Below are 10934 nucleotides of genomic sequence, written 5' to 3'. Positions count from 1 at the left end.
AAAACTAACATAATTGATGTGCCATCACTGCTGTATTAAGTCTGAGTTCATACAACTATTCTAAATGATAATTTATTTACTCGAATTTAACCGCCTTGAATATTTTCCCAGAAAACTCGAAATATCTCGGAATTGAGACCTTTTAGAAGCAAACTGATTTCAGATTTGTATTAGGTGAGGTCAAATTCACCTTCCATCGAATTTTCAGCTGAAATTTTTTTTTCCAGAATTTACCCAATGTCGTCTTGGTTTTCTCGATAAAATCGACCGATCGAATTTGAACATTTCATCATATTTTTGAAGGGTTCTGCGGTCGAAGATTTCAAATTAGGCGTTGACTTGGCGCAAAAATTTTGTCTACATATTTAAAGCAAAATTTCTCCACAAAATTCACAAAATCTCAGTTTTGGAAAATCTAAGGAAGAAACAGACTTCTGATAAATATTCAGCATGGAAGTTTCATCATGATATTATATTTTTTCGCTTAATCCCACAAAACAAAGAATACAGCATCTCCAAGTTCTTTCAGAAAGAATATTATGGCAGCTAATTAGATAAGATAAGATTCTTCGCAATATAAAAATTTGAATTTGATCTAATTAAAACTTTTCGCAAAGTAGTACCAAATATGTCTTATGCTTTCCGGGCGGATGCGCTGAAATATGGCGCTCCACCATATTCTTTAAGATTCAACAATATGGCGACATCTAGAAAAAGTAGCTCGAACTAAGCTTTTGTAATGACGACTACGTTACAGGAATCTACTCAAGATATTTTAAGCCTCAGATTTAGGCACTAGAGGGTAGGCTATACACCCCCTGAAAATATTCCCATAAAACTGTAAATATCTCGGAATTGAGACTTTTTAGAAGCAAAACGATTGCAGATTTGTATTTGGTGCGATCGAATACAACTTTTATCAAATTTTCAGACGAAAAAATTTTTCTCGACCAATCGAATTCGAACATGTCATAACATTTTCAGAGGGTTCCGAAGACCTGAACCGAATGAGGCATCAATTCTCGCTAGAAAAAAAATTCTACATCTCAAAATAACAGCTTTATTACAACTCGAACGTCTCAGTTGTGGGGCATGTATATCCATTTTACAAGCTTCAGATTTGAGCCACCAGAGGGCAGACCTAACCTCCTTGAGAATTTTCTCACAAAATTCGAAATAATTTGATTTTGGGGGCATCTAGGGAGGAACTGATTGCAAATATGGATTCAGCTTTGAAAATTCTTTATAATATCAAGTTTTGAAGTCGATCTGAATCAAAAACTTTTTTTGACGAAAAAATATCCAAGGTTATAGTCTTTGTTTTTTCGAAAAAATCGACCGATCGAATTTGAATATTTTATAATATTTTTGGAGGGTTTTGAGGTAGTAGATACCGAATTAAGCATCGATTCCCACCAGAAAAATTTTCCTACACCTTAAAAGCACAGTTTTCACACAACTGGAGTTGTGAGTTATTTTTACCCATTTTTCAAACTTCAGATTTAAGACAGCAGAGGGCAGTCTGTTCCCTTCGAAAATTTTTCCACAAAACTCGAAATATCTCCAAATAGAGACCTTTTACATGCAAACTGATTGTAGATTTGTATTTGGTGTGGTCGTATACACCTTCTATCAAATTTTCAGACCAACAAATTTTTTTGTCGAATTTTTTTCAAGGTGGTGTTCTCGAAAAAATCGACCGATCAATTTCGAATTTATCATATTTCAGAAGGGTTCCGATGTCGTAGATTTCGAATTAGGCAATGATTTCGCGCAGATAAATATTACTACACTTATAAAGCACAATTTTCCCACATAATTCGTGAAAACTCAGTTTTGGGAGATCTAAAGGAGAAACCGACGATAACTATTCGGTATGAAAGTTTCCTCATGATATCAAATTATTAAGGTAATCAGATGTCTTTTTTCGATAAATCCCATAAAACTAAAGGTAGTACAGTTCCAAGTTTTTTCCAGAAACACCTTATGGCGGATAGGTGTTTATGATTGAAGATTCTTTGCAATATCAAAATTTGAATTTGTTCTAATCAGAAACTCTTTTCATAATGAATTACCAAATATTCTATATAATTTTTGGGGGATGCTCTTAAATATAGCGCATCCGCTAGATTTTTGTCTAGGATTCGCCTATATGGTGACATCTAGGAAAAGTAGCTCAAACCAAGATTTGGTGGGGTTGTATTCGTTACAGGATTCTGCTCGAGGTTAGGTAGGCTCAAAATAAGTTCAGTAAATTGTGTATAGATGGCTTACAGGCGAATTCTTTACTAAATTGAATTTTTGAAGAAAAACTGATATAATTGATGTACCATCTTCTGTATCAGGTCTGAGTGCTTACACTTATTTCAAACTTAAATTTTTTTTTTCTAGACTATAAGGATCATTGGTCAAAATATTGTTCAACCAAACCTCCTTGAAAATTTTCCCTCAAAACATTTTAGATGGATTGAGTTTCGGGTGCACATTTAGTCATTTTTGGGTGAAAATTCGGAAATTGGAAGCATTTATGAAGTTTAGTAACTTATTCTGTGAACATTTTTCTTCAATCCGAAGGGTTGAATTAATAAAAGATTTCAAGTACCCATTAAAATACTTGATAACTTTTCATGTTTTTTCAAAATTGTGATACATTTTATGTATTGCTGTTTTCAACAAGTGAATAAGTATATATTTTCAATTAATTATTCCGAGTTCATTCACCTATCAATTTTTATCTTTCATTTATATAATTTCAATAATAAACCATTATTGCTTCAGTCCATAAGTACCCTATATGTGAAGGATTCAAAATTTAATAGGAAATGTATACAAATGCCTAATTTGGGATACAGGATGAACAAAATAATCCAAAGACGTATAAATAGTACTATATTTTTATAAAATATATATCCAATAAAATAACAAATTAGTTTGCTGTGTCACCTACTACTTTTTTCGCCAGATCAGCAAATTTGGCGGTGTAATCGAAACTGTTCTCAGTTAAAAGAGACCTCAATTGAAAATCCATCTGAAAAAAAATTTTTATGAATAAAAACCTATGGAATTCAATAGGATTCGTTATTTTTATGTCACTTCTTTTCTTTAAATTTTTCATATTATACAAGGTGTTCCTAACTTGAAGATACAAAGGAAAATGAGAGATTCCTCCAATAATTTTAAGAGAAAAGAGTCCTATAAACAAAACGAAGCATTTGCGGGCCCATATTTGTAGGAGTTTTTCCTTAAATTGATCCGAGAAATCTGTCATTTTTTCTGTTCACCTCCAATTTAGGAACACCCTGTTTAAACGTATAATATGAAGCTAGTTATTAGATTGGTAAGAAAATAAAATAAGAAAAAATAAAAAAATACAAATACCATCTGGTTTAAATAACCTACGTCATTCGAGACATCATCTTGAGTTTTCATTGGGGATTCCAAATGACCCAAGAAACTACTCAGTGAAAAATCTGCAACTTCTGAGCTTATCCATTGATTTTCATTTTCTTTCAGTAATGTTGAGGGACTGAGAGATCTTGTAGTGTCCAGGAAAACTATAAATATAGAAAAAAAATATAAAATAAATTAGTTTATTAACATTTTATAAAAAAATTACTCGTAACGGGTGTTTTTTTTCGAGGTATATAATTTTAAGTTGGCATTACTGTTCAAGATGGCGACCGATTTAACAGCTGTCAAGTGATTTATTCTCAGTTTGGTTTGGCAATTCATCTTGAATAGACTCACGCCTGAACAAAGCTTGCAAATAGTGCAATTTTATTTAGAAAATATTCTGTGCGGAATACGTATCACGCACTACGTCCATTTTATTTTGTTTAGCGATGAAGCGCACTTCTGGTTGAATGGCTACGTCAACAAACAAAACTGCCGCATTTGGAGTGAAGCTAATCCTCAGTGTATGTCGAAACACTGTTACATCCAGAAAAACTGACTGTTTGGTTCGCTTTATGGGCTGGTGGAATCATTGGACCGTACTTCTTCAAAAACTATGACGGCCATAACGTTACAGTCAATGGTGATCGGTATAGAGCCATGATCACTAACTTTTTCATTCCTGAATTGAACAACCATGATGTCCAGGAGATGTGGTCCCAACAAGACGGCGCAACATGTCACACAGCTCGTGCCACAATCGATTTATTGAAAGACACGTTTGGTGGCCGCCTAATTTCACGTTTTGGACCTGTGAATTGGTCTCCAAGATCTTGTGATTTAACACCGCTAGACTACTTTCTGTGGGGCTATGTAAAGTCATTGGTCTATGCGGATAAGCCACAAACCCTTGACCATTTGGAAGACAATATTCGCCGTGTTATTGCCGATATAGAGCCACAAATGTTGGAAAAAGTAATCGAAAATTGGACGTCCAGATTGGACTACATCCGAGCCAGCCGTGGCGGTCATATGCCAGAAATCATATTTAAAATGTAATGTCACAAGATTATCTTGCGGATAAATAAAATTCATGTCAATCGAATAATTCATTGTTGTTTTATTGCAATTTGAAGTTCTATTGCTCTAAAAAAAACACTCTTTATGAGTATTTTTTGGAGCACTTGCTCACAAAGTCTGTATTTTTTTAACAGTCTCAAACAATAAGGTTTGACTCTCTGATGAAGAATCAGTCCTCAAATTGGATTCTGTCCGTCGGGAGGTAAATATGATAATTTTCAAACAGAAAGAGCTGGATTCCCTTATAACAGATTCAATTGGAAATTTTGCAGGTGAAATAATCAGAATTATAAAAATGGAAAAGTTCTTACCTTCTAAATTATTTGCTCTACATGCGCTTGCTACTTGGTCATCGTTGGCAGCTACTTCTTTCATTTCCATTTCACCAAGATGTTGATTACAATTTTCTTCCATATATACAACTTTTTCAAACTTGTCATCCTTCTCAATTGTTATGGTGGCAGCTTCCACTTTTTTCTCTTCAACATTGACGCTGGGCTGGTTGGTGGAATTATTATGGTTGTGAGAAATGATATTCATACGAACTATTTGATGACCACTACTTGCTTTAGGCATCAATGGTAATTCCCTTTCAACGACAAACTGTTTTGTCCTCTGTATACGACCTTTTCTGTATTTCGGTTTCAACTTTTCAATTCTCTGAAAAAATCATTCAAATAATAATTTAAAATAAATGTCATAAGGTCCCTTCAAGAAGACAGAATTAGACAATTATAACAAAGCGAAACTAAAGCATCACAGAATGACTACTGCAGTGTAATATAAAAAAAAATTATTAATACACTTACATCAAGCTGGGCTTTCAACTGATCAGAAGGAGGTATACACTGTGGCTTAACAAAATCTTCAAACTGAGGAACTTTTTGTTTTTGTTCTTCATTGTTCTTCACCACCAAACTTTGCGGTACTTCTGTTTCTGGTACATTTTCATCCACACCAGTTTTCTATAGAGAAAATCTTGTTAATCCAGATTTAATAAAAATTTATTACAAATAATACCTCTTCAGCTTCACTAACTTTCGTATGATTTTTCTTGGGAACCCCATTTTTAGGCGAACATACATGGCCACAAGAACATTTGGACGCAACCTTTTTCTGCTGCATTTGCATGATGTCCACAAGCTTTCTCAATGTATCACTAAATCCGAAGTTGTTATATAGGACAACACTTGGTTGAATTTCCAGTTCTGTCGAGTCCCTCTCGATATTCGGAACTACTTTTTTCACCCAATGATATTCGAGAACCAAATTTGATGCTGAACCAAACTAGACGACAGAAAAATTATAATTTCATTCGACCATAAAATTAAGAAGACTACTCGTATATGCAAATAGATAAAAATAATTAAAATTAAGGGGAAACAATACCAACACATGACTGCTCAGTTCAAAACGAAATAAGAGATATATTCCATTTTATGGGCTTTTCACATAATTTTTTTTAAACAATAATCTACATTCGAGTATTTATTTGCGAATGAAAAAAAAAAAAAAAAAAAAAAAAGAATTATAATAAGAGGCAAAACTTTTTTGTGAAATTTATAAATTTATAAAAATACTGGTAAAGTACTTCCTTTCGATGAAAGTTTGAATTATTGTAATATTCCTAACTTCTACTTATCAGTCAATTGTTCTGGCAACACCCCAGATTATTTTTCTTCCCCTTCCTCTGGGAAAATATTGACAGATCACGAGAATACCATGTGGTGGAGTTCCCTCTAAAGATTGATAGCTAAATAATTTAACTCACCATTAAATAAAGTTCACCTATAGTTAAGTTATCACAGTCTTCGACAGTCCACCCATTTCTTATTTCAGCTAATTTAGGTAATTGTTCTTCAACAGATATGTTTTTGTTATTCTTATTATTGTCTAGAATTTCATCAGAATTCAAAGCAACTTGTAATTTATCCACCTTGGTGCGAGATGATTCAGTGGAAGGTACTTCGATATTTTCAATTTCCTTCTTGAATTTAACTGATTTTGGTGTATTTGGGGTGGCCTGTAGATTTAGATTGTTCTCTTCACTCATTAGAAAATTATTGCCTTCTTCAATTCCAGTAGTATATTTCTCTTTTTGAGGAAATAATTCTTCTTTTATAGTGATTTGGTGAACTTGAGTATGCCCAGTACTAGGTGAAGTAGTGCACATTGGAATATTTTCTATTCCATTTTGATCCAATAGAAGTTGATCTTCATCTTTAACTTCTAATTTAATTGGTAACTTTGTGATAGTTTCTGAAGAACTTTCCACACGGTTCTTCTGTGTCGATTTCTTACCTATTTAATCCAAATAAATACATTACACTTTGTTCAGAGATAAACAATTTTGATATGCAATAATGTTTTAAAATATTGGCTCAACTTATTATCAACACTTCACTCAATAAGTCCTGGGTAAAAACACATTTTTTAAAAATTCAACTTTATTCATCAACATAGTCTCCTTTGAGAGTGACTAATTTAATACCTTTTCTGTAGAAAAATTGATCTTTGCTTTCGGAATATGCTGATTTTCGTAGTGAAAAATAATGGTTGGCAGAACTGCTTTTTTATATCACAAATTTGACAGATAATTATATAAATCTGTGACAGAAGAGTTACAAGTACCAACAAATAATAATGAAATATAACCATGAAATCTATGTGAAACTGAGATATGACAGAATGAAAGGATTCGCAACAGAATTAGAGAAAATGAATTCATATCACTTTATACTTACAGTCCTTTTTCTCAATAAGTTTAGAACCGTCTATCCCCATCCTTTCTTCATAAGCTTTCAAACTGATGTTGTCTTTTGTGATGAAATCACATACATCAGTTCGTGGCAAGTTTAGTTTTACATTTTTAGGTGGAGCAAACTTCAATTGTGATGTAATCAATTTGGCATCTATATCAAAATCCTCTTCGTCGTTCTCTCCCGTTGATATTTCTTCCATCGTATAATTATTTTTCAACTACAAATAAAGTTAAGGAATAGTTCTTTGAACAAAGATATATAAAAAAATGTTTTTTTGATGTTAATACAAAAGGATACATATTCAATTTCTGCTGCTTTCCATCTTTTTGCAACACAATTGATAAATGTACTGAGCTTCTTTTGTAAAGGTAATACTGCTTTTATTCTTGGATTCAAAGCGAAACTTTGAACCTTGTGAAATGCTTGCATATCTCGAGGTTGGAGTTGAACTACCACTCTTGGTGGTAACTTCAAATCATCATCCTTGTCTGGAAATTTAAAGAGAAAAATAGTTTCTGTTCTTTTATTTGAATTATGTGTATTTGGACTTGTTAATTATTTTAAAAGAGGAAAGAAAACTATGACTGGGAAATTTTATATTGCATAGTATACTCACCATCTAGCTTATTGATTCTTCGAAGAGCTGGACACATAGGAGTTCTCACCCTAACCATTTTACCTTTCACCCGAAGGGCAACACACCCTACATGAATCAACTCATTCAATTTGAAATAAATTTTTTTTGTAGTTATTGTTTTCTTCCTTAGTTCACCATAGTTAATGAGACCATATAACTCTTGGATGTTCTTTTTCACACCTTCAAAAACAATTATGTAACTAACTATTTAGTTCTTGAAGTTTTTTTTTAACTCACCATCAGGAAACTTCAAATACTTGGAAATTTTGTGCCATGTCCTGTAATAAAGATGTCTAACATGATCTCTTGTGAACTGATACGAAACACCTCTTTTTTTAAGTTTTTGTGTGATAGAAGAATGGATATTCTCGAAATCTTTTCCATATTCATTTAATGCTTCAAAGAATAGTGTAGTGACTTCTTCTGTTACCCAGTTAATATTGAATTTTCGCTGATCTTTCTGTGGAGTTTGATCAGGCTTCTGTTCTTCTTTCTTCTCAGTGCCTCAAAATAGAGAAAATAGTTTTGAAACATTGCTTTGTTTATAAAGAAATGGTGACATAATTTGTTGGAACTGTAATGCAGAATTTTCTAGAAATGTGAGTTTGGCCATACCTGATTTCTCAGAAGTGCTTGCAGTATTCAGTAAATTAGCATCTAGCTTGATTTTCTTGAATACTCGAGCACTGGAACGTAGTGCTTGATTCTTGTCATTTCCTTCAGAATAAGTGGTAACAGATCCAAGTAATTCATCAACTGGTATATTTTGCAGGAGAATGTCAGTATTTATGCGGTGGATCACATCCAAATTCGTTTCTTCTTTCTTGGTTTCATTATTCATTTTTTCTGAAATTTTGCAGTAAATACATAAATCATATCCTTAAAACTATTTTGAAATGATTCCATGGTAGTAGACATATTCAAAGTGGATCTGATATTAATTTATAATGAGAGTAAAATGTAAGAGCAATATTTTCACCCTTCTAGGTGGCTTTAGTTTTAAGTGGGTTGTAGTTTTGTCTACAATTCCTTCAATTTCAGATGAATAAAGTATATTTGGAAAGTGAAAAATACTATAATATATAAATTTCTTGCTTAACTTATCTGATAATTATTTTATAAGTCGAATAAAAAACGATGAAAATGGAGTCGTGCTTAACATTACAAAGTGGTAGTTTATAACTTAATTTTCAAAAGATTTTATGAATATCTGGAAAAAGGAAACTATTCTCAAAGTATATCGTTCCTCAAAATACATATTCAGCAATTTATAGCTCTACTTATTCAGTGAATTCTCGAAATTCTAGTTGATAAACATGAACTAAAATGGATTCCATCCGAGTTTACGATCTGTAGGAATTAATTATATTAAATCTTAATACGATACAAAAGGTATTTCACATTGAAAAAAGATAAACTAGAGCTTGAATATTTGGGACATATTGGCCACCAAATGAACTTTCTAACCTAAATGAGTGAAATTTGAAGATATTTATTTACATCATTGACAGAAACGGACTTACTTTTATTAACTCTACTTCCTTAAATTTTGTCACACAAACTGCAAACTATTTTGATGATAAACTCATCACCATATATTTAAAATAATCACCCCAAAACATTTTTCAATAAGAAAAAACAAAATAGTTTAAGCTCTACAAATACAAATAGGCATATAAGTGGAACAACTAATGAGCAGGCGCAAACGAACTTCCAAATCATAAAATAAATTTTTTATATTTGTTCATTTGCGCAAGTTTGATTTGTATGATTAAAAATTCAATTCTATTGAGGTTGTCCCAGAGAAAGAATTATTAAATAAAATTTTCCAAAATGTGAATATTATTATTTTAAAATTTAATGTATGGATCTTTTATTATAGTTTCTTTCTCGAAATGTTTACCGTTGTTGTTTTTTTTTGAGTAGGAATATTTAATATAATTTATGTCTGGTGCTAAAAGTAAATTTTTTCATTTGCATTCCCAAAATATCAAACAAATTTAGGCATTTATTGTTTCTGCAGCAAATTCATGAAATGAATAATAGATACATGGTAGAAAAATAAGTATGGTACCTATATTTGTTTATGAATTCTTATTTTTTTGTGAAATCTCATTTAATTTTTCAAATTTCAATAGATATGCTTTTGAAAAAATATATAAGTATAAAAATTTGATTGAATGGAGATATGAAATATACTTTTGGTAATTTTTCATGAACGTAATTTTGGTACCTACCAAGCTATTTTATTATTTCGAGAGTATATAATAATAACTCTCACACAATTGAAATTTATATATATATATATTTCACAGGAATAATATACCTCCATCTATATTTATTATTATAAGTAAAAAATTCCAACATCTTTTCAGTTTTTCGTGGTATTATATTGTTATATTAATTATTAATAGGATTTCTCTTTACAAGTATAACTACTTGATTATTGAATTGAAACAAAAAATATTCCATCGTTTAATTTTTTGCACAGGTACATAGTAACTGTTATAAATGAACATCAACTTTTATAAATAAATAATCAAATTAACATATTTATGGTTCTTAAAATGGATTAGGTATATCTAGTAATTCCCTCTAGATTTATAGTAGGCATCATTATTAGGGTTCAATTGTCTCGATCTGTTGTCTTGTGCTTCTTTGGGTAGCGTCGATTTTTTCGACATTTCTGCAACAAAAATGAAATAAGACATGCTAAATTATCTCAGAAAAGATATATGGTAGGTATATCTATATTATATACGTCGAGATGTATTTTTCGAATTTTGAAAGGGGGTAAATGTATGGTATGGTTCGAAATTTTGATTTCATGATGATTTGAAAACTGAGAATTCGACTGCGAGGTGCAGAATTTTAATTTGATCGTTTAATCAAAAATAGACAAAATTCAGGAAGGTTATTGTAAAAAACTCATATTTCAGTAACAATAGATCCGATGACGGAGTTGAGTTTTTTTTATATGTATAAATTTGAATTTAAAGCTCGATCGCGGAACCATAGAAAAATTAGGCAGAATATAGAAAAAAAACCATAATATTCCGTAC

General features: G+C 31.5%; 1 protein-coding gene across 2 annotated transcripts; it reads right to left on the bottom strand.

The window, feature by feature from the left end:
* Positions 1-2872: 2872 nt before the first annotated feature.
* On the bottom strand, positions 2873-9577 carry LOC123684374 (protein cramped). 2 transcript variants are annotated; one of them, XM_045623605.1, is made up of 12 exons: positions 9396-9577; positions 8488-8718; positions 8110-8376; positions 7852-8052; positions 7533-7723; positions 7218-7452; positions 6245-6774; positions 5494-5760; positions 5283-5438; positions 4785-5133; positions 3379-3554; positions 2873-3028 (listed from the first exon to the last, which is right to left on the bottom strand). In XM_045623605.1, exons 2-12 carry the CDS (start codon positions 8711-8713, stop codon positions 2927-2929), a joined length of 2700 nt encoding a protein of 899 aa, XP_045479561.1. In that variant the 5' UTR covers positions 8714-8718; positions 9396-9577; the 3' UTR covers positions 2873-2926. The 2 variants fall into 2 exon arrangements, with proteins under 2 accessions (XP_045479561.1, XP_045479562.1); XM_045623606.1 differs by having other exon boundaries at positions 3400-3554; positions 9396-9576.
* Positions 9578-10934: the final 1357 nt, after the last annotated feature.

This window comes from Harmonia axyridis, chromosome 7 (genome assembly GCF_914767665.1).
Source record: "Harmonia axyridis chromosome 7, icHarAxyr1.1, whole genome shotgun sequence".
Classification (NCBI taxonomy): domain Eukaryota; kingdom Metazoa; phylum Arthropoda; class Insecta; order Coleoptera; family Coccinellidae; genus Harmonia; species Harmonia axyridis.
The sequence above is the reverse complement of the archived record's forward strand: the minus strand, read 5'-3'. Positions and strand labels throughout refer to the sequence as shown.